At 32.3% G+C, this 24,018-nt stretch overlaps 1 protein-coding gene across 1 annotated transcript in view; it reads left to right on the forward strand.

Annotated features, from left to right (window-relative positions):
* The first annotated feature begins 2,314 nt into the window (after window positions 1-2,314).
* Window positions 2,315-24,018, forward strand: part of LOC106467391 (symplekin-like) — a 67,656-nt gene continuing 45,952 nt past the window's right edge. The window contains exons 1-7 of the mRNA XM_022396366.1: window positions 2,315-2,395; window positions 5,653-5,775; window positions 6,316-6,459; window positions 11,732-11,854; window positions 12,525-12,598; window positions 20,098-20,224; window positions 20,854-20,960. Of these exons, the coding sequence (XP_022252074.1) occupies window positions 6,349-6,459; window positions 11,732-11,854; window positions 12,525-12,598; window positions 20,098-20,224; window positions 20,854-20,960 (542 nt within the window). The 5' untranslated portion in view covers window positions 2,315-2,395; window positions 5,653-5,775; window positions 6,316-6,348. The remainder of the gene's footprint in view (window positions 2,396-5,652; window positions 5,776-6,315; window positions 6,460-11,731; window positions 11,855-12,524; window positions 12,599-20,097; window positions 20,225-20,853; window positions 20,961-24,018) is intronic.

Below are 24,018 nucleotides of genomic sequence, written 5' to 3' on the forward strand. Positions count from 1 at the left end.
AACCACCCTAAAGATTTGGTGAATGTACAGTTTAATTTAGTGTTTTATTTTTATATTAGCATTCTTCAAGGGACTTCACAATCTAGGAAAGTGGCAATGCTGTATTTTAATGTCGTGATTTGTTTGTTAGCTAGATGGGCTGCTCTTCATAATACTGACATTACAACCCAAAGTTTTAATAATATAGGTCTAGAAAGTTCTAAAGGTTTGACATTAAGTGTTCTATTAAATTCGAGGATAGATTATGAATACAAAGTTCAGAGATGATAGTGAAATAGATAGAGAGTTGTTTCTAGCTGATACAGTGAATCAGTCAGTGTGTTTTTTGTGGAGTATTTGGATCTGTGTTAGTTATCACATATATTGAATTACTTTGTACAAGTAAGTTGGCATTATTTTATTTAATATATGCAGTTAGCGTGTCAATAAACATGCCCCACAAGTTATAAAGTGTACAAACTTGCAAAAGTGCCAAGGAAAAAATAAACTAATTTGCTTTTGTTTATTATTGGGGGACCAGACGCCCAGGTTCGGCTGGGAAAGTCCCGCTTTTTTGGTAGTTCACCCCAGTGTCCCAAGAAAAGTTCTCAGGATGCACAAAACTTCCCAATTTTATGATAAAGACATCAAACTGTCAGTTAGATCGAATTACGAATACAATAGGCCTACTTGACTTGCTCATTGTTGTAACATGTACTCTCCTGTTGCCAAACTCTCTCGAAAGTCCTGGCTGTGCATGATGAGAAACTTAGGTCTACACACGTCTCAATGTGGAGACAGGTAAAGCAGTCCTCATCGTCAAAATGCGTTTTACACAGTCATGTTCTGAATTTTATGACTCTTTAATTAAAAAACAACAGAACTTCTATGTTCCGTTCATTTTTCACAAAAATATGTCTAAACAGTTTCAAAGTAATGCTAAAGTAATATATTTAAAATTGTTATGGATTTTTGAACAAGTCCAGGTGTGAAATAGCCTATTTTAAGATGAATCAGATAAAGTGAATAAATAAAGATTTACTGGATAAATAACTTGACTATTTTTGCTTATTTGTTTGTGTCTATCAACAACAAAAATGTAGATGAAATTATTTCAAAAACAATGTTAATGTTAATATATTTGGAAATATTGTGGAATAGTTCAACAAATTTAAAGTAAATAATTAAAAGTTAAATTATTTCAAATTTGTAATAACCATTTTATAATTAGGGGCAAGGGCTATCCAGGTTTTACGGTTTGGAAATTTGGTCACCTTATGTTTACCTAGACTGGACGTTGAACTATTTTCACTAAATAAATTTTAAAAACCTGCCAACGAAAGAACAACATTACAACAATTTCCTTAAGGTATTGTCCGGCCTGCCAATGGATGAGGTATTTGTCAAACCTCTACATAATGTATTCTTACTACGTACATTCAAGTGTTCTTTCTCACGAGAAAGCACGTGTAACATCTAGGACAGTAGGAGTTAGAGCGAAAGTGATTTAGCCATATTCCACGACCAAGGTTGTTCTGTTACGACTACACATGCAGCTAGAATTAAATTTCTAGTGAACATGAAAAGCTCGTCTACTAATTTCAGAACATATACAAAACACTGGTTATACTTGCATATCACATGTGCAGACCGATAATTTAACTATATTATCAAACAATTTATCTAAAATAGCCCATTAAAAATACAGAGTATAATAATTGTTTACTCCTTCTCGAATACATCAAGAAAACACTTAAAATCGATAGTATGTGTGAAAACAAATTGTTAAAATTCAAAATTTCATCAAATTTGTTCAGTGTTGTATTCTCATACTTGTTAATTATTTCTTTTCAAATCATGTTTTGTGTGTGCGAGATCAAAACATTTCATTCTATCGCTCAACAATTGCTCTTTCTAGTAGTAAATACATTCTTGGCCTTTCTTAAAGTAGTAGTACTGAATCGCTTATCATTTAAAGGTCCATTGAAGTTTGTCCTGCAATGGATAGTCTTCATATTCTAACTGTTTTGAAAGATAATGCATATTATACTCTTAAAGTAATAGCAGCACTACTAGATAATAATGTCAGTGATATCGTTTCAAGACATACTAAATACATTTTCTATTTTCTACATTTAAATTAATATTATAAATATCTGTATTTTTTCTTAAATTTATGGAAAATTCTGCTTTTTTATATGAATAAAAGTATCTTTATATTTATTTTTTTTGGAAGTTAGCAGAACGAAAATGTAACAACTAATAAAACAAAATTGTATAATAATTTGCCATAAATGCAAAACAATTTTGTTTGACTATTCTAAACTTCCATCTTATGCATACTTGTTAAAGCAGCTCAAACAAAATCCTAAAACTTAAGAAGCCGGATTTGGTTGTGACTGTTGATGTATGTTATGTATGTCAAAACAGTTTGTTTTATTAATTTATCATCAAAGTAAAAGAGACGGTGTCTGGGTATTAGAGATTAAGAGAGATAATATAAAACAATATAAAATATTTTAATATTGATTTAGGTAAGTTAAAAACAAAAACAGTAAAAAAAATACTGTGATTGAGTTAAAGTTTAAACGTAGCACTTTTCTGCCACTGTGCCAGTGGCAGTTCTACGTGGTTTAAAATTTAACTACGATACTTGAAAACACTGATCGATTGTTATTTATATTTAGAATATAGGTTTACATGTATTAGTATAGTATAATCATGAGTAAGTTCATGTGCTAATCCAAGCAACGTTTTGTTTCGGGACCATACTTCATTTTTCCAAATCACTGGGGTTATTAACTGTTAGTGTTAAGTTAGGGCCTAAACTAAGCCTAATGTCTAAAATTAAAAATTCAGTACGACGATCTAACTGTAAATGCTAATGTAATAATAGTATGCTGGTTTACATAGACCAATCACATATATGCCATAATATGATATATCACATGGTCTAACTATCAGGGCAAGGTTCTCTGCAATTTGACGCCATTGATCTGTTAAAAAAGAGTGTCTAGACCAATATTTGGGTTAAGAATATTAATATGCGATTTGGATTATTATTTCAAATTTAATTAACATGTCATGATTTACTGCATATATTTTAACTAATAATACTAGTAAGCATGGCCATAGGGTAGTATCTCACAATGCCTAGACTATACTGTAGGATAGACTTTTTTTCTTCTAAATTTTCTTTTTATAGTCTGAGAAAAAATACTTTATCTGTAGAAATTGTATAGTATTTGGATACTACATATTCAATACTTTTTTATAATGTGTATTTCACATACATACAATTTATATAATTTTAGAATTTTTGTAAATTCTAATCAAATTTGTTTGATCAAAGTAATTGGTAATTTCATAGGTAAACCTGAGTTACCTGATTTTAGCAAAATCTAGAAGCTTGGAGATTCATCATTTAGTAAGAGGAAGGATGAGTGCAGTAGTCAAATAAAATATACAAAATTTGCAGTCAAAGCAAAATAGACAATTTTTTTGAAGAAGACAAAACTGGACAATCACACAGGTGGAAACTATTGCATTATTAGAGGTTTGGATCAAAAATAAAATAAACTATATTGAAAGGTTCAATAAAATTAATTCACTTAGTCAACAAAAGGAATGGATAAAAGGTAAAGCACTGATGAAGCTTCAACATAAAGTTTTGACTCCTTCAGGATAGAATCAAATCTGCTCTCTCCAAGTTTAGAATTTCTTTGAAAACTACCAAAGTTGCATTTACAGTACTCAGTTTTTCTGTAGTTGACCAATCAGAAAGATGAACTACAAGAATTGGAGATATCCGCTTCATGTAACAGTTGTAAAGCAGTACAAATACCTTATGAAACAGTAAATGGTTTCCATGATTGGACCCTGCTACTAAAAGTAGTGCCTCGACCTGAATTGAGCTCCTGATTGCTAAATTTAGTATATTATAAATAAATACTTTCTGTCAATGTACATCCATATTTTTGTTAGCAGTAATGTTATATCCAATACCACTATATATGGACACACAATATTAGCTAGCTGAAATACAATGGGTGATCTATATAATCCAATGTTACATTTCGAATTTTAAAATAAAATAGGGAGAACAAAGGACATTTGGAAACTTGCACATCCATCTCTAGGAAAAAATAAAAATAAAATCTTTCTTTTAGTTTAAGTGAATTGATCGATTACCTTCTTAAACTCTCTAGTGGGTTTATCATTTATTATTATTTACAAATTAGTATATTGTGTGGACATGTTTCAGAAATGATATTTCTTGTAATAGAAGATATACTGTCCTTTATTTTATAAGTAGGGTATTTCTTTTATTATCAGTCCATTTACTACATGCAAAATAGGCCAGTTTTATTTTCATATTGTTGCCCACCCCTCACTATTTTATTAGAGTAGTTTAAGTGTTCAAGGTGGTTATTCTTAATGAGTTGCCTTCTCTCTATCAGTTCAAAATTAAGAATGACTAGTACATATGTGTAGCTTTGTGAAAATGTCCAAAATAAAGAAACAGACCACATATGATATGCTTTTACAAAAACCATATAATTCTTTAAACTAATTATAAATTAACTGAAAACTTGTAGCCATTTAAAACATATTAGTCTTCATAGATCATGCAGTAATAACAGTGACATTGCTATACAACATCATTACAAATAAAGCTCAATTGGCTATGGTATTAAAGATTGTCCCACTTTGAATATTTCTTCAAACATTGATGGTTTTTTTTTCAAAACAAACTTCACACAATACAGGAGCTGCCTCATCATTGTTAACATATTCTGTAGGCTATTAGGGAGAGAATACTAATGCTAGTAGCAGGATAATTTTCAGATGCCTGCAAGTCTTCTATCTCAGTTCATTAATATACCATATAAGCTTACCATGGCTTTAACTGTGAACACTAAAGTTGTGTTCTCTGACAAAAGTGTCACTAAAAAAAACATAATTCTTTTTAGCCTACATAACTGAGGAACTACTCAAGGAATATTCAACATAAAAATCTGTATACCTGCACAAAACATTATTTTTATGGTTGATTTATGACAAAACATCATCAAGATGTAACTCGTCAAGAGTTATGTTGCCTAACTGTCAAGTCTTCATGTGTTATTTTGGCACAGAAATCCACCAAAAACAATGGCCAAGCAATTCAGTCTACTTTTTCTAATACCAGTGTAAAAAGAAACATATGATACCTTACACTCATTGCACATTATAACAACTTATTACAATATTATTTATATGAAAAATCATGAACAAAATATATTTCAAATCTTATTAATAGGGTTAATTAATAACCTAAAAAACATACTCAGTGTCTCTTACATTTTACTGGCCATCTGTGCTGACACTGATTGTGAAAGCCTGACTGTAATGATACTAAGTATTTTTACATGCATTCCACACTTGTGGTTCATTGTGTGAATAAATCCATTATTTCTTCTTCTTTTTTCCAACATAAAAAGTGTAAACCTTTCTGTACCTATTTGAAAATTGTAACTTAATAAACCTTGGAAATTTCTTATAGAATGTAATTTAAAATATCAAGTTTTGCTTTGCTGATTGGTTATTACTAAGCTGAAGTCAGCTTTATTTCAAGTCAAATGTATTAACCATCTTTATACTTAAATCATTAACTGCTGATTCACCATACAGGGTCCGGTCCATCTCCGGCAATTGAATGTGAGTGTGCTGTATACAGCGTACAACTCGCTAAAGTTCCACGAGCGTTAAAAGTGGCCACAGTCAAAGGGTTAAGCATCTATGCCAAGGGCATATGTAGGTAGATATGTGAATGTTAGAAACACTAGGTTTAAGTTTCACTATCCTTGTATAATAATTGATTAATTAGATTTATGAAAAATACTTCAGAAAGGTGTTCTTAATAACAATGGTAGTCTACATGTTATGTATCACAAAAAATATTGACTTTTAAAACTTAAAAAATATCTTTTCATTAATGGCTGTACTTCATACTGTATGAATAAAATCCCAATAATTTTAGAACAAGACAAACCTAGTTCATAAACAGTTCTGATAATCTGAGCCACATAGTTTTTGTGCATTAGTCCTTTAGGAAAAAAAGTTAAAGCAGACCAGTTAATGAATTTTTGTATATAATAGTTTCAATTTGAGGTTTAATGTTCTGAAATTAATTAATGATTTGACTAGTTGCAATAGCTTTGTCTTCATTTCTTATGTTCATGTGCACATTTCTAGCTTATTTTAAGGATAATTTATTATCTTGTGTTTCAGAAAATCTATTCAGTAAGTGAACGTATCTTTACACAAGTAACCAAGTAATAATGGTATTTTCAGATTATTTCTTAAAACTAAAGGAAGAAAAAACAAATGTCGAGGAGACCTGTTTCAACAGAGAGCAGGCGAAGTACTGCTGCCCAGTTTTTTATGGATGAAGATGAGAATCTGGAACCAGAGCCACCCAGGTCAACATATGACAGGGTGAGCTAATATATATATATATATATGTATATATATATATATATAAATATTGTTATGCTTTTTATTTTACAGCAGGAAAATTTTAAGTTACATGAGTAATGTGTTACAAAACTATATGAATATTTTTTTAAATTATAAAAAGTTAAAAAAAGTTAACCTGTAACCAATATTTACTATTTGATTACTGTCTAAACTCCTGACTCCAACTAAAAATAACTGCGTTTATTGCAATTTTGATTGAATTAATGCTGTATATGAAAATATATAAAAAGTTTGAGTCAACTGTTGAGAAACTCATCTGTACATTCGTTCCAGTGATAAAAAGATTCTGTTCAGTCAATTGAGGGTATAGTTAACCTGGGCAGTATTGTCTAAATTACTGTAAGAACATAAGAGTGAGTGAGATGAGAAAAGGCTGTTCGTCAATGGAAATCACTTTTTGAATGTTGCAGAAACAAGCCAACCAATGTAAATTAAATGTAACCCTTCATATCCATGTATTTGTGAATTGAAAAAGTAAACATTTTTAATATATTGGCACACATCTTATTAGAAAATTAATTCCATAAGTTTATATATTTAACAAAAAAGTAATTTTGTTAAAGAACGAGTCTGGAGACTGCTATAGCTTATACTTATTTCCATTAATATTAAAGTTTCCATTTTTGACCTTACAATAAATTCCACAACTTCTAAAGACCTCCCATAGAAATTGGCTTAACCCCAAACAATTTTGTACACCTTTGTAAAGTTGACTACAATTCTACACTCTAGAGAAAACAAGCTAAAATCTTTTGAGAATTTCTTCATAGCTATAACTCAAGGCTTTTAAACCAAATATTAATACAGATAGTGTTTGCAATGTTTTCCATTATGTCATGTTCTACTTGTAATAAGGAGTTGGAAACTGCACTGTCTATTTTGTGTGCCTCACTAGCGTTACCTAAGGTTGTAAGAACCATCTTATTCAATAATTCAGAATTTTTATGAACAAATTATTGAACTCTTACTAGTTCTTTCTGCTACAATTGAATAGTACAAACAGGCACTTATTAGTAAGCACACCATAATCTTATTTTTGTTTTGCACTACACCAATGTTTCTTTTACATATTCACATATCTCAAAATTATCAATGTAAACTTTTTAATGTTGAAACTCATTTTTTATTATTTGTGCTTGCTAATTAAGACTTTTTAGATTTTTCTGGATTAACAAAGCATTATCTACAAAGTAGGCTTTCTTGGTATATTAGTTGCATTGAATTTTGGAAATATTGGTTTCTCAGTGCTGTATGCTGTTAATTTAATACCTAGACTGTGAGTCAGGGAGACATGCTTGGTGGGTTGGTGCCTAAACAAAGTTTTCCGATGCTCTCTTTTTTTAAAACTGTGAATAGAGATTTGATTTCCTTGCAATATGTGGAATCTGAAATGCCCATGAACATGGTCAAATATGCACTAGTTTTCAGGCTATGAGGGGGGTAAAACCCATACCCCAATACAAAATTCCATAGAAAACACAGTAGTGGCCACACAAGATTTAGTTCCTCAGCTCTATAAGACTGTTTACTGTCAATAGAAATGGCCAAGGAAAACACAAGGAAGCTTTCTTGCCACTGTAAGGTGGGTAAGGGCAATATCTGCTTGAGCATAAATACTTATATTATTTGTGCAAGAGGAACACAGTATGACCAGCTCCCTAAAGTAAAGTATGGTTGTTTTAGGTTTAGGTTAACATATTGAGTCCTTCATAAGAGTTTGTTTGTTGTTGTTGGGTTTTTTTTGTTCTCACTCGATTTCCACAAATATTGACACCCTAGCCCACTCAGTCCACTAAATTTGATTTCATTGATCCACATACTAGTTGTGAAATTCATTCTTAACTTTTGTTGGTCAGGTGTATGAATGTTAATGGTCATGTTTAGTTTTAGTGGATAAAATGTGACCATATGGAATGAATATTGTTTACCTGTTAATATTTTTTCAAAAATCTATATTATCAGTCAATGTTTAGTGAGGCATTTTTTTATCAACAACTTCCTGAAATTCAACAAACACAGCATATACTGGGATATCCAAATTTGTGGGAATCCTATTAAAAATGTCAAAATAGAGCAATTCCATTACAAAGAGCTTTAATCAACAAATGTTAAATCTTTATAAAACCACATTAAAGTTTCACTGTTGATATAAGATGTATAGAATTTGGTTCCAAACAAAAGTTTTATTGCTGTTGGTTCATTTTCATGAAAAATAGCACTTCTATTGGAGTGCATTTTTAGTAATAGAAAAAAGGAAAAAAAGCTTCCATTGCAAACCCTTCCCTTTTCCCCTTACCTCCAATTCTAGTTAATCCTTTTTTTTTTGCTTATTATTTGAGTTAATGAACCATAAAACTGAGATGTAGAAATCAATTCTACTGTAAATTTCATACTTTCCATTGGGTGATGACATATTTTCATCTATTTTGTCTGTAATTCTTTTACCAAAAAAAGAGTCATAAAAGTTTTCCTGTGAGCTAACTATTGGTTGGAATTAAAACCTATTTAAAATTCTCTTATTAGGTCTATTCAGTAACCTGTTAGATCACTCACTTTTAGCAGTTATTCTCTGATCTTATAGAAATCCTGGTAACAGAATTATATTTTGGTAATGGAATTATGGTAAAAGAATTACATGGTTTTTTTTTTTTTTGCTGTGTAAGCTTACTGTAATAGAATCTAATTCACCTAATTCACAATTTTTGCACCAGAAGTCAGGGCTGATAATTAAGGCATTGTTTTAGTTTAACATCAGTGTACGTGATAGAGAGCAGCAACGGTTTCCTATTTCCAGAAGATTCCATGCCATGCTCCTTAAGATAAAGGACGAGTTGTATCTGCACAAATTTAAATCACACAACATCCAGTCATAAGATGAGTAGACTCACCAACACATCAAGTAATTATTCAATAGAACTATATAGAAGTGTTTTATTGCTAAGTTGTTTTACAGGTTGACTTTGCTGAAACTTTCACCACAGAAACACAGAATGAAATTCAGTCTGCATATTGGCCTTACAATCAGGTCACTCTGTTCACTGTATGTGACTGGGAGTAGTGGGGAACACATTCAGTAGTGACAGTTTCTGATTACTTGCAACATGACAAATATGCAGTTAACATCTTCCTCAGGAACATCCTACAACATTTAAATTCAACTGTCTGTCAGTTTCAGAAAGTAGTTGTATTTTTCTTATGGTCCATCAGATCAGTTCAAACAGCATTTCCTTCTATAAAGCATCACACTGTTAAACATAAATATAGAGTGGAATTTCTTTGCCACTTCTCATGGCAAAGGTCCAGTAGATGGCATTGGAGGAACCACAAAAAGATCTGTTTCCTTAGAAATGATGTCTGGGAAAGCAGAGGTAACAGTGAATTTTCTGACATTGCTGCCAAGAAATGCCAAAATATTCAGATAAAACACAAGCAAAGTTGAGGTTGAGTGAGAAATCTAATAGCTGGATGATGATTGGAATGAGATAACTCCTGTCCATTACCCAAAACAGGTACAGTCACTGTGGTTGCACCATTTGTCATCAGTGTGCAGCGCCATGCAAATTCTCCTCCCTCAAGGCATCACTTCAAAGGTGAAGATGCTGATAGTGGGGAAGATGGTGATTACATTGATGATGATGGTGAAGAAGACCTCACAGTAAAAAAAGGAATGTTACAGCCAACTTTGACAACAAACCAGAAGCCTTGCCTAAAGATCTTGACTTGAAGTGGGCGGTTGTTAGATACTCTGTCCAGAGGAATGCCAAGAAATTTGTTGGCCACATTCTTGAAACTCAGGAGAACAAAGTCACCATCAAGTTTTTGAAAAAGTGGAATTTGGCAAGTTTGTGTGGCCTGACATTGATGATGTAGATTCTCTTGACAGGTCCTGTGTAGTTAAAGTACTCACTTAACCACAGATGGATAGATGCTAGAGAATTGGATTTTCAAATGGAGTTGAGTTGGCCTAAGTACATGTACTAAAGTCTATTGTCTTTTCTATGCCACACACTAGCACTAGGCTTGAAGTAGCATCAGATAAGCAAAATACAGTTCTCCGAGTGCACAGGTATAAAAAAGTATTCCGAGGTGGTATTTCTGTATTATTCACATATATATTCAGACAAGTAATTCCATTACCATGCCATGTAATTCTGTTACTGAATTATATTTGTTAAGTTTAAACAAACAGTGTATATATATATCTGGACCAAACCTCCTTCCATGAATTAGTCTACCTTTTAATGCCAGCCATCAGCTTCAGTTGGCTACAAGATTCAGACGAAATGTCCTGACATTTGTTAGAAACCAATTTTGAAATTTTCTGTGTAATTCCATTACCAAAATAATATCAATCATTTCATCCCTTTGTTAGAATTTTTGATGAATACAACTATTTATTATAGGGAAGGGTTTGTACTTCCACAGCCTACTAAAGTTATTCTAGAAGGCACAAACTGAGCTTCAGCATTTGTAATCGAATTCCAAAAATTGTTGTGAATTGTAATTCCGTTGCCATGGAATTGCCCAATAACTTTGTGACACGGCAAAATTTTGTTTTAAAACCATGTTGAGTGTTGTGTATAAATACCAATTTTCAAGTACTTTTCTAGTGTGAGAATTGATTCAAACACCTTGCTAACAACAGAGGGTAAGGTAATTGGTCTGGTATATTACATCATTGCCTACCCTATTTTTTTTCTCTTTAAGTATCTCATTAACAGCTTTCCAGTCATTAGGAATAGGCCTATTGTATTTCAGCTTCTTAAAGACTGAATGTAATTTTTATATATTGCTTCTTAAATTGTAATACTATTTTTAACAACAAATTTCTGAGTCAGCCAGACCAGTTGTGTACTTGTTATTAACAAAATAGGGCTCACATGAGATACGAAAAAGATGGAATGAAACATAGGGATCTGTAAGGATTGAAATATGGAGTTTCTTGCTCTGGCATTTTCCATGGATATAATGGTCGTAGTGGTTTTCTGTCTCTCCACTCTCACTGCTCTGGTCATGTCTGTCTTTCTAGTAATAAGCATATACTCAAATGGTGAAGATCAGACTTCAAAATATGTTTGTTAGACTGGGAAATATTAAAAGCAATTTCACTGGTTAAAATTTTGTGGAATTATATATGCATATATTTTTCTTCATAAAGATAATCCTTCTGAAAATAGAATTTGATAAGTGTTTTTATTGTTTAATTTAGTAAATATAACTTTTATTTTAGGTTGTTAATTTACTTAATGAAGCAGCAGCTTCGTCATGGGAGAGTCAGAAAGTTAGCAACTTGCGCCAAGTACAAGAGCTTGTGGTTCATAAAGAACCAAACTTACTGGACAATTTTTTGGATGTAAGTAAAATATTTTAGGAAAGATACAATTGACCATACTTATTACTAAGTCTGTGGTAAGGAACATTAAAAATTTTTGACAATTTTTTCCATTTTAGTTTCTACAGAAGTGTCTGAACTCATTATTATTAAAATGACAATCTTTATTTATAATTTTATGACAAACTATCAGTAAGACTTATTAACTGATATTGATTGTATCTGTTATATTAATAAAGTGAAACAGGCTTATTTTAGAACTGGCCTTACTTGGATTGTGAAATTGTATATTGTTGAATGATTATAAAAGTATTGTCAAAACAATGTTGCATTGTTAATTCATAGCACATGCATAGTGGAGATGTTTTCTTAGATGTAGGAACTTAAGATTTTGGAATGCATTTTTATCTGTACTATACCTTGGATAGCTCAGTAGTTTTTGCTGTGCTCATCAGTCTCCAAAATAGCACGACAGTTATAAATTGAATATTGCTTTTCATTCTAGAAATCAACTAGGTATTTGAGTTATTCTTAGAACTACTCATTCAAGCATAAGTTAATATTTTTTTTTGTCATATTCTCTTCATGTTTAACTTAGTCTGTTATTATTTTATCAATCATTTTGCATTGCATTCTTTTTTAGTTCCAAAAGAAAATTTATAACAATGTTTCTTTATTACCATTTCTACAGGAAATGCTTGCTTTCCAAAATGACAAAAGTACAGATGTGAGAAAGGTTGTTGTTGGGTTTGTGGAAGAGGCTTGGTAAGATAACTTGATCAGTGTTTATATAATTTGACAGTAGTGACAATAACTTACTTTGCATATTAGTAATATTTAAGTTCACCTTTCTTATTTTTTTTCCAATATCCATAAGTGCTCAATTACGTACTCTTTATTCTTTTTTGTCAGTCTGTCACTATCATCCTTTAACTTCTTGTACTGAAAGTAGTATGGTTGAAGGTTTTTTATGAATCAAAAACCAGTGTTCATATTAATGTACCAATTTTAACAATGAGGACAAAAATTTTTTGTTATAATGTGTATGAGGAATGCATACAAAAACTACCTTCAAAATTGAACAGTACTTGACAAGAAGGACTTTGTTGCAAGAAAAGCCAGAAAAACATTATGAGCAAATCAATGCAAAGTAGAACACTTTTAAATGTTACTACATGTAGTAAGTAATAAGTGAGAAAATTAATCATTCTGATGTTTTTTATGTTTTGTGTAAAAGTATAATGGAACTCCATTTTTACCTCAGGACTCATATAATATGAATGCTAGTGGGAACACTGTGAAACAGTTTTAAAATATCCTAAATACCTAGAAGTTGTTGCCATAAAATAATAGTTTCTGATACGATATTTTACCTCCTCTGACAAAAAGTTTTCTCGATTAATACTGTCCGCTATCAACGCAAATATTTTCACTCACCACTAGCCTTGTAACTCCCACTTCTTTCGGCATGTCTACATGTAAATGATCATGTAGCAACCCTCCACCAACAGGAGTGTGGCACTACTACTATTGTAACTAGTGCCCTCTCTAATAATGCACCTGTTAATCACTTCTTGATTGGCAGTCTTACTGTTAAGATGTGTTTGTTTTCACTCACAAATTTTGGAATCATTGACTTTAGTGCAGTTTTGTTTTCCGGTAATTTTGTGTGTCTTTAGTTTGAGTTTATACTTTGAAAGTATGTGCTCACAGTTTCCAGTAGTTACAACTGCTACTACTGTTTCTGCCCAGTGGGATTACTGACCATGTCTTTAGAGTTGGGCCCACAATTATGTGACTTTATGATTTGTAGAGAATTGTCTCATTTTATTGAAAGACACCACCACATGAGGAGTATCCTGTCTTGCCTGCACCTGGTGTGTCTGACATGGAGGACAAAAAGTTGGATTGCCTTTTGACCACTCCTGATTATGCTTCTCAGTCACCTGGTTCCAGGTGGGGTTCATGCTAGTCATTTTGTGGAGCACTTGAGATCAGAGATCAGTATGCCTCGTCCCACACATCCATTGGACAATCATATTTTTGCGTTTCATTGTGCCAACTACCCCTTTTTAGACTTGCAGCATTTGGAAAATCTTGTTCTTTTGTGGGGTTTGGATACTTCATCTCCTTTTCCCAACTTCAATTTTACCATCTTTGTGTTACCATGTCTACTATTCTCCATGCCTTATCCTCCCTTCATCTTTTAGCAGAAGTTATTCATTGGTCTCCTGAGGATTTTTTTTATGAATCTCGTAGGCTTCTATTTGGTGCCTTGGCTCATCTCTCCTCTTTGATCTTGGCTTTACAGATGTGGCTGATATGTTGTTGGGATCTTTTGGGTTGAGATGCTCTGTTGTGAAGGGTTTGTTTACCCACTTCTTCTTTGCAGGATTTACACATGGCACCAATTTTCTAGGAAGAAGTCTTTGGGGTTTTTTCCGACAGTTTGGAGTTTAGGGTTGAATCAGCCCACTTACATCACTCCATTTCTTCTTTGGCTTCTCATTTGTCCCAACCTCCTGTTCCTGTATAAGTGTTACAACCCTTCCTTCTACTTCTTTGCCAGTCCCAGCTACTCATTCTTTAACTTTCTGCAATTGTTTGGTTCCCTGTCATCATCTTCAGGGCACTCAACCTCAGTGACTTGGTATACTTGGGTCGGGGCTGGTGGGGGCCAGGCTATATCGCTTTGCCCACTTTTGGAAGACTTTCACAGTCAATCCGTGGTTTTTGGAGGTTGTTTCACAAGGTCTGGCCCTCTGTTTTCTGTCTTCCCTATCATTGTCTCCCCATCCAATTTCCTTCCCCTCTGCAGGATCCTGTTTGGTTTCAGCATTTGTAAGAGGCAGTTCAGGATTTACTTCAAAAGGGTGCCATTGAACGAGGAGATTCTTTTCATCTGGGGTTTTATTCTCATCAATTTGTCTTTCCTAAAAAAATGGGAGACTGGTGCCGAGTGATCGATTTGTCATCTCTAAATTGCTTCCTTGTCATTTCCAAGTTCACCATGGAGTTGTACTTAACTCTCTGTTGGGTTCTCACTCCAGGTCTGTGGATGAGAAGGTTTTTGTGTCGGATGCTTATCTGCATATTCCCATCTCCCCAGCATCTCAACATTTCCTTCGATTTTTTCATCACAGCCATGTTTTTCAGTTTCAGGCTCTTCTGTTTGGCCCTCTATGTGTTTTACCAAGTTTTTTTGTCATTCACTCGACTGTTTCATTCCTGCAGGTTATGTTTCCACCATTACATGGACGACTGGCTACTGCTAGCATCCTTGTAGGCCAACTCTGCCCTCCATACACGGTTTCTTCTTCAGGAAGCTGCCTGGGTCAGTTGGCTCATCAGCTGGAGAAGTTGTTCTTCACACCTACCTAGTTTCTGGTTCATCTGGGTGTGTTTTACATTTCACTTTTGAGCTGGGCCCAGCCTTCTTCACTTCATTTGAGAGATATGGAATGGCTAGTTTATGAGATCTCCTCCTCACCTTCTTCTTCAGCATGAGTGGTTCTATTTCTTTTGTAGATGTGGGCCTCTCTTGAGGTGCTCATTCCTCTTGGTCATTCCCACATGCGCCAGCTATGGTGGGCTTTAATCGACCAATGGAGCTTTGTTTGAGATCCCTTGAAGGCTCCTCTTACCCATCCTTCTCCATTACTTACAGACTTTGGCTGGTAGATGGACCAATACTACCATGGGGTTCCTCTTCCTCCACCTCGTCTGGATTGTGACTTTTTTACCGATGCTTCCCTTTCCAGTTGGGGAGCATAACTTGACAGTATGGAAGTGTTGTGAAGATGGACTCTTCCAGAATCCACTCTTCATATCAATATCTTGGAGCTTCTCACTGTTCAGTGGGCTGTTCTACACTTCCTGCTCTCTCTTTGGGGACAGGTGGTGATGGTGCATTCGGATGATTTGACAGTGGTGTCCTACATTGCCAATCAAGGAGGCACACAGTAGAGGTACCTTTATTTTTGGACATTGAGTCTTCTGTATTTGGTGCATAGCCATCAAATTACTTTACTGGTGTGTAATATTCAAGGTCCCATGAATCTGGTGGTGGATCAGTTATTCCGACTTGTTAAGATTAAACTGACGGAGTGGTCTTTGGATCCTGTCATTTTTCGAGAGTTGTATGCTCATTGGGATATCTCTGATTTGGATGTCTTTGCGTCTCCTCTCAAACCAAACTTCTCCATTTTTATTGCCTGTTCCTTATTCGTAGGCAGATGCAGTGGATGCTCTCAGCCAGAATTGGGCGAACAGTTACCTATATGTTTATCCTCGTTTTTGGCTTCTTCCTTTTGATAGTTCAGACCACTCTTTGTTGAGTTCTGTTGGTGGCACCATATTGGCCAGCTCAGATGTGGTTTCCACTTCTACAACGGACGGCTATTCGTGTCACCACCTGTCCCTCTATCTTTGTTTTCTACTCTCCTTCATCAGCCCCACTCTGGTACATGTCATCCTTCCTTACCCACACTCCATCCTCACATGTGGCTTTTGTCTGGTCCCTCGCCAGAAGATTCGGATTTTCCAGGCATGTTGTCTCCTTGATTTCCTGTCCTGTTTGCCCGTTGTCATTGGCAGTTTATTGGAGTAAGTGGACTACATACTGCTCTTGGTCTTTACACCAGGGTTACCATTCTTCTTGTCTTACTGTTTCTCATTTGTCACCTTTTTTCACTTGGCTTTATGACAGGGGTCTATTGGTTTCCTCTATTGCTGGTTATGAGGCAGCTTTGTCTACCACTTTAACAAATTTAACAAGTTTAACAAATTTATGTCAGTGCATGTGCACCTCATCATTGTAACTTCTGTATTGTTAGCCAGGCATAAAGATCTGTCTAAATAACACATGCCTGTCTCTAATTTGAACTTACAAACTAGAAAGACGGCAGTTGGTCAACAGCACCCACAACCAATATTTGAACTACTCTTGTTTGACCAAACTGTGAGATTTATGTAGCATACCCATGGTCCACAAACCCTCAGATTTACAGTCTGGGCACACTAAACACTCGGCCACACCTGGCCTTGGTCTTATGCAATCCATTAAAACATCAACAAGCTTCAATCGCACAGTACTTTCAGTTATAATTATGTATAAGCAGTTCAAATACACTTACTGCTATAAAAACACAATGCACCTCATCATTGTAACTTCTGTATTGTTAGCCAGGCATAACTGGAAGGGCAATATAACAAAAATAATAAGTATTTATAAATGTATAATGTTATGAGATTTAAGCTGTTTAGACTAAACATTTGTGTTTTCATGTTATAATCTGTAGTCATTCTAGAGCAAAAGAAGCATAATTTATATTTATTTCCTAACTTTTTATGGTGGTTATAAGGTCAGTCAAATTGACAAACCCCATATAGTTAGGGTAGAGAAAATAAAATAAAAAATATAAGTTTTACTGAAAACAAACATTTGAAATGTATTTAGGAGGTTTAAGAGATTTCACAAATAATATTTGAGATTTTTGGGACAAAGAATAGTTTTTTTTAATCATAACATGAAAATCATTTCACACTCGGACTAGTAATGAAACAGACTCGACATTTTCACAAACAAATCTTTAGTAAAAATATTTCATTAAAAAATGTGATATTTTGTGCACAAAACACTTGGAATCATTACTAAAAGTATATCAAATTTTGTGAAGATATACATATAGCATTGAAATTATAGTATAATTACTTAATGTGTGCAAATGTGTATACAAACTCGTGTATTTTATACCGCGAAAAGGTTAACTTTATATTTGATTGAATACAAATCCTGAGGTCGTCATATTAGTTTTGTTCAATGCTTTGAACTTTTATGTTCTTGTTTGTATAGTGCTTGATGAAGACTTGTTGGTATTATAATAATTGTCACGACACATATATACATCATATAAATCTAGCGTACATACTAACTCAGTCCTTGCTGATGAATTTTAACGCAAAAATATAAGAAAATAATTTAACATAGGTAGATAAGAACTGGTTTATTTGTGTTTTCATTTTTTAGCTTTTTCATCAAATTACAATGTGAAACCTCTGAACAACAGTTGTGCTACAATGGAAACTATAAAAAATATATTCTTATACATGTTTCAGTTTTGTCTTGTATCAGAAAATTATTTATAAAGCTTTGCTAGCAATGTATAATATTTATTTTTTTTAATTGGAAATGTGTATTTGCATTTCTTTCACAGATGTCTCTGAAGGAGTAACGTTTTAACCACTATGAAAACACATAATATTCCAAAGTTCATAAAGTCATTTGAATTTTTCTTCACAAACAAGCTGTAGTGTGGTTTATTTTATTTAGTGCCTTCTTTACCTCAGAAGTGGAAATAAGTTGTAATTCTGAGCTTGGTCACAGAGAAGTATATGTATAGAGCTCATTACATTCAGTTTGAGGAAGGTGTTGTGAATTAATTTTTTTTGTAATGTCTAATATCATTTTATAAGTTATTGGCATTGTGTTTTTATAGCAGTAAGTGTATTTGAACTGCTTATACATAATTATAACTGAAAGTACCGTGCGATTGAAGCTTGTTGATGTTTTAATGGATTGCATAAGACCTAGGCCAGGTGTGGCCTAGTGTTTAGTGTGCCCAGACTGTAAATCTGAGGGTTTGTGGACCATGGGTATGCTACATAAATCTCACAGTTTGGTCAAACAAGAGTAGTTCAAATATTGGTTGTGGGTGCTGTTGACCAACTGCCGTCTTTCTAGTTTGTAAGTTCAAATTAGAGACAGGCATGTGTTATTTAGACAGATCTTTATGTAGTTTTGTGCAAAAATTTTAAAAGTAAACTACTTAACTTAAATAAGTGGAAAATTTGAGTTTTGTATTTCATTTCACTTGGTGTTTATTTATGTTATTTAGTATATGCAGGCAACTGTGAGACCTCATTAGTTATTGAAGAATATATGCAGCTAGTTACCAATCATGACCTTGACACAAAAGTATAAATAGGGTACTTGATTGAGTGTGGAAAGTTTGTAGGAAAGCAGTGATTGCTTAATTCTGTGGTAACTTTGTGACTACTCTTGTGTGGAAAGAGAAAAAGATATATTTTTGTGAATAAGACAAGTTGAAACTATGTATATGAAATGAAACTTTTTAAGAAATTATATAAAATCTTAGTGTAAAACAGTTTTATAAATTTTCAAACATTTTAGTTGTTTCATTTTGTATTCAGGCACAAGAATCGTGCTTACAAAAGCTGCATTCACGAAGTTATTTTTTCAGTTGGACTTTTATACACGTTTGTTTCATTAGGCATGCATGCGAGCAGCTCGTGGGTAAGGTAATTCGATAGTGTAACGTGAGTCGCACATTCCCGAAGTGATTTACAACTGATATGATAAATGGTGCAAATAGTAGTTAGACATGGTTCAAAGGGCAATAAAACCCTAAAATTTAATTATATATATACTGTTACGAGTTTAAAGCTACTTAGGATATACAAATGTAGTTTCATGTTACATTTGAAGTCATTGTAGAAAGAAAAAGAGGGTAATTTAGATTTATTTAGATTTTTCTTTTCGGTGGTTACGAGGTCAGTCAAACTGACCGATCCCAATTAGAGATAGGGTAGAGAAAATAACAGATAAAATATAAACTTTTACTGAAAAAGAACATTTGAAATATATTTAGGAGGTTTTAGGGATTACACAAAGGAAATTTGAGATTTTTGAGATGAGGAAAAGTATTTTTAATTTTAACATGAAAATTACTTTGCACACGGACTTCAAAACAAATAATCAATATATTCATGGACAAATTTTTATTTTAGTTTATTAAAAATACTTCACTAAAATATATGATTTTTTGTATGAGAAGGACTTATAATATTAACTGAAAGACTGCCAGATTTCGTAAAGATATACACACTATATTGAAAGTTAGAGTACTGAATCTATAAAGACTTGAAACGAGTACAAAGAGGTCATGTGGTTGGTCAAATTGACCGAGCCTGTGTTGAGAGACTTAATGGGGTGTAAAAATCATAATTAACTGCAAGTTTTTCAATCTAAGCAAAATAAAAATGAAATAGGTACTTTGATAATGTTTATGTAAATAGTTTTTCTGAAACAGTAGTATTGTGGTAACCTTACAAGTAACATTGACATTGTTCATGTGATATTTATGTTAATGATCAAATAGTTAAATTTATACTTGTTTTCATTTGCTCACTCCATCACAACTTTTATTGCTAATGACATTCTTCTTTTGTCTTTTTTTTTTTAGCAAGAAGGACCCTGATGTGCTTCCAAAAGTAGTCGCAAACTTGAACATGATGCTTTCAGATGAATCAGTAGTTATTCAGAAACGTGTAATTCAGGCTGCTACACGATTATATAAAGTTACTTTAAAGGTGGGACAATAGATTATGAATGTGAAAGACTTTACAGAATTTTATTACTCATTTAATCCTAAACTTTTTTAAAACACAAAAGGAAGTATATAATTGCAGTACTTTTCATGACATCGTATGCTTTAATATGTAATTAGCTTGTGTATTTATTTTTCATACAGAGTTATAGGTTTAAAAATGTAACATGCATATTTCTGTTGAAATAATCAGTTTGTCCAACATTTTTAAATAATGTTGGTTATTTATCTTTATATATATTTAAATGTGTGTGTGTGTGTATATATTATGATTATTTAATGAGAACAACCATTGAATTGTATAGGTGGAAAAATTAAAGTTCTATCAGTTTGTGCTTTACCACTTTTTATCTCTAAAGTTTGGGATCTCTAGTAATTGACTCGCACTGTTCAAAACTCTTTCTTGGGAATTTGTAACAACTAAGGATTTATTATTAATATAAAATATATGGCATAGTAGAACATTTTTTAATCTTAAAAACATGTTTTTAAATAAATCTTTTTTATTTGAACCCTTTTATAAATATCTTTCCATTTAAATCTATCATAATGATATTAATGTTCACTACATTTTTAGTCACCATTTTGAACAAACTTCTTGTATTTTTCCAGTGGTTGTGTAAGGCAAAGGTTGTAGATGATATTATGGAATCCACATGGACTTACATGTGCCAGTTAAAGTCCAGAATTGTCTCTTTGTTAGACTGTGAAAATGATGGGTAATGTCTCACATTCTTATTTTCAAAAAAAATATTATGAAAATAGAGCATTTTTTAAGTTATAAAATATAGAATAGTTCAATCGTTAAAATTTGTCAAACATTGTTACTCGTACACCTATATTAGTAATTTTCTGTTCCAAATTATGACTAAAGTGTAATTTTGTTTTTGGTATACAACTTCTGACACTGTTGTCACTCAGTATTGTTTGAAGATGGGGATTCAGAGAGATTTTATATATATATGCATATCTGTATCTTGGGCCTTGACATCACAAGTTTGAATTTAATGTTATGCATACAGGTGGGTCAAAGTGTGCATGGCATGATGCTTTTACAGAGTTACTTTCAAAATTTAATCAATTTTAATATCAATGTATGTAAATAATCTTAGCATCAAAATGTTGTTTATCATTCAAATTTTCTGAATTACAAAAGTTTAATTTCTTAACTTCAAAAAGGAATATTTAAATAAATATTCAACCTTCACTAATCTGTGTCATTATGTATCTGATACTTTGATTTCTCCTTTTTTTCCAACCCTTTTATGGGTTTCAGAGTGTCCAAAAAACACAAATTATGGATATTGACAGACCAGAAAATAAAATAAGAACCTTCTGTCTTTTCAATTTGCTGAGATATACAAATAAATATAAAGAACAACATTCAACAATACATTCTTCTTTATATATTTTGGTGGTCAGAGACAACAATTTACATAAAAAAAATCAATACTTTGAGCAGCAACGAAATTTCTTTTAACGTTTTTATAACTTACTTACAAAGCCAGATAAATTATAGTAGTTTTCTAGCACCTAATATACTTTTTTTTATGTTTGAGAGGTGAAGTCTAAGGATTTACGATACAAAAATCTGAGGTTCAGTTTCTTGCGGTGGACAGAGTGCAGATACTTTATTGTGTAGCTTTATACTATGGCAAAACAACAACTTTTTTGTGTTCTAATATGTGTATTTGAATACCCACAAATTATTTTGTGGACAGCCAACATAGCATAGAAAAAGGAAAAACATTTATCTTGATCACTCCTCGTATTTTGATGTTATATGATATTTCCTAGTAGTTTGTTTACCCTAAGTTTTCTGCTCTCCTTCCAAAAGATTTATTGTTTGTTACAGTACAAGAAGATTGTTCAAATTTCAGTAGTAAAACCATAAAATTTAAAGAAAGCTGATGTGAAAAGGTTAGAAGCCAAGGGTATTGGGATAAATAATTGATATTGACTACTACAATCTGTAGTCATTATAGAAAAAAGTGTTTTTGACTTTATTTCATATTTTTAAACTTTTCATTTCACTGTGCTTTGATGATTTCACTACAATTAGTTTTAGGGTAGAGAAAGTAAGATAAAGTATATAAAGTTTTACCAAAAAACTTGATATTCATTTAGGAGGCTCTATACATAATGTCAATGAAATATGAAAACTATTATGTTAAAAACTATTATGTTAGCACACAAATCACCAATCACTCAGACTGGTTCAATTCACAGACAAATCTGTTTCTTAAATCTTTACTAATAATATTTTATTAAAAAATCTGATTTTTTAATGTACAACAGACTTATAATGTTTACGAAACATTTCAAATTTCATAAAGACACTCTTAGTACATTAAGAGTTATAGTATTTATAGTTTCATGGTTACAAGGTTGGTCAAAGTTACTGAGCTCTTATGAATAGGACTAAATGGATTAGTAATCAGATGACAGTTTCATTCAATTAAATTTTACTATGTGAAGCTGATGCTATGTGAAAGTTATGTTTTAATGCCACATGTTAATAAACCATATTAAATAAACCTGCCTGGATGGTGATGCATACGAGCACCAACTTGCCATTTCAGTGAAACCAACAAAATAAATGCCATGAAAGATGTGGGTGTATTTGCTAGTTTATCATTAGTATTAATTACTTGCACATTGATTTAATTGAATTAATCATGAAAAGTAACTTAATATTTTTCTTGAAAAAAAAGTTGATCTAAAAATGTAGTTTTAGGTAATATTTTATTCAGTCAGATATTTAAAAAAATTGACACTGAACAAGTTATATAAAAGAAAAATTTGCAATATTACTTTTTCATTTTTAATTATTTACTACAGGTTCTAAAACACATTAGATGTGAAAATGAACTTGTCAAGGAATTCATACTTAGTTACATTTTATTTGATTCAACCCAAATGATCAAATTTCGATCAGGCATATGTAGTGTTGATTGAGCTTTAATATCCTTAATATTACACCATATTTTTAATAAAAGATTCCTGAAATCATAGGAAGGGTAACTATTTTGCATATTATTTTATGTTTCTTTTAAACCAAGATTAAATACTTTTAATAAATTTGATATTTAGTTCTTCTGTATTCTCTCTCTTGCATCCCAGCACGTGTAAGGGTTAGGGAATAAATGCCTTCCATAGCGTGCGTGTTATATATTTAAAAAATATTTTTCATGTGAGTTATTGAACTGATTTCATAAAATTTTAAGTTGTAATTTTTTTTATATATCCAAGTGCAACAATAAAATACTTGTTTTTTTACAGAGATTTGACAAGTAGGAATCAGTACAATATTTTTAGTGACTGACATTTTGCATCTGTTGCATTTTCCTTCGTCATGTCTATGTGATGAAGTTGATATTTATCTAATTCAATCCAGTAAATTTCCCATGAAACCCCAAGCCTAATTTTACAGTTGCTTCGCCAATTGCAAGTCCGTTACTTGTTTATATTTATGATAATAGTTTTGAAAATATTCTTCAAAACTATACCCCTTTTAAATTGTATGAACCAGCAAGAAATATGAATAGATTCATGGTTTTATTGTTCTGTCTTTTTATACATTACACGTTTTATTTGTGTAGGTAGTAACTTTATTTTTGAGAGCTAGAAATCAAGTTGAAAGTAAAAGATTTCCATCTTTATTTTCAGAGTATTCTATCACAAATAAGTAAATATGAAATTTACTTGAAAAAAATTGAAAAATATGTTGATAAAGACTGATATTAAGAAAAGAATTAACCCTGGCTTGGCATGGCC

Source organism: Limulus polyphemus, unplaced genomic scaffold, assembly GCF_000517525.1.
Source record: "Limulus polyphemus unplaced genomic scaffold, Limulus_polyphemus-2.1.2 Scaffold80, whole genome shotgun sequence".
Classification (NCBI taxonomy): Eukaryota; Metazoa; Arthropoda; class Merostomata; order Xiphosura; family Limulidae; genus Limulus; species Limulus polyphemus.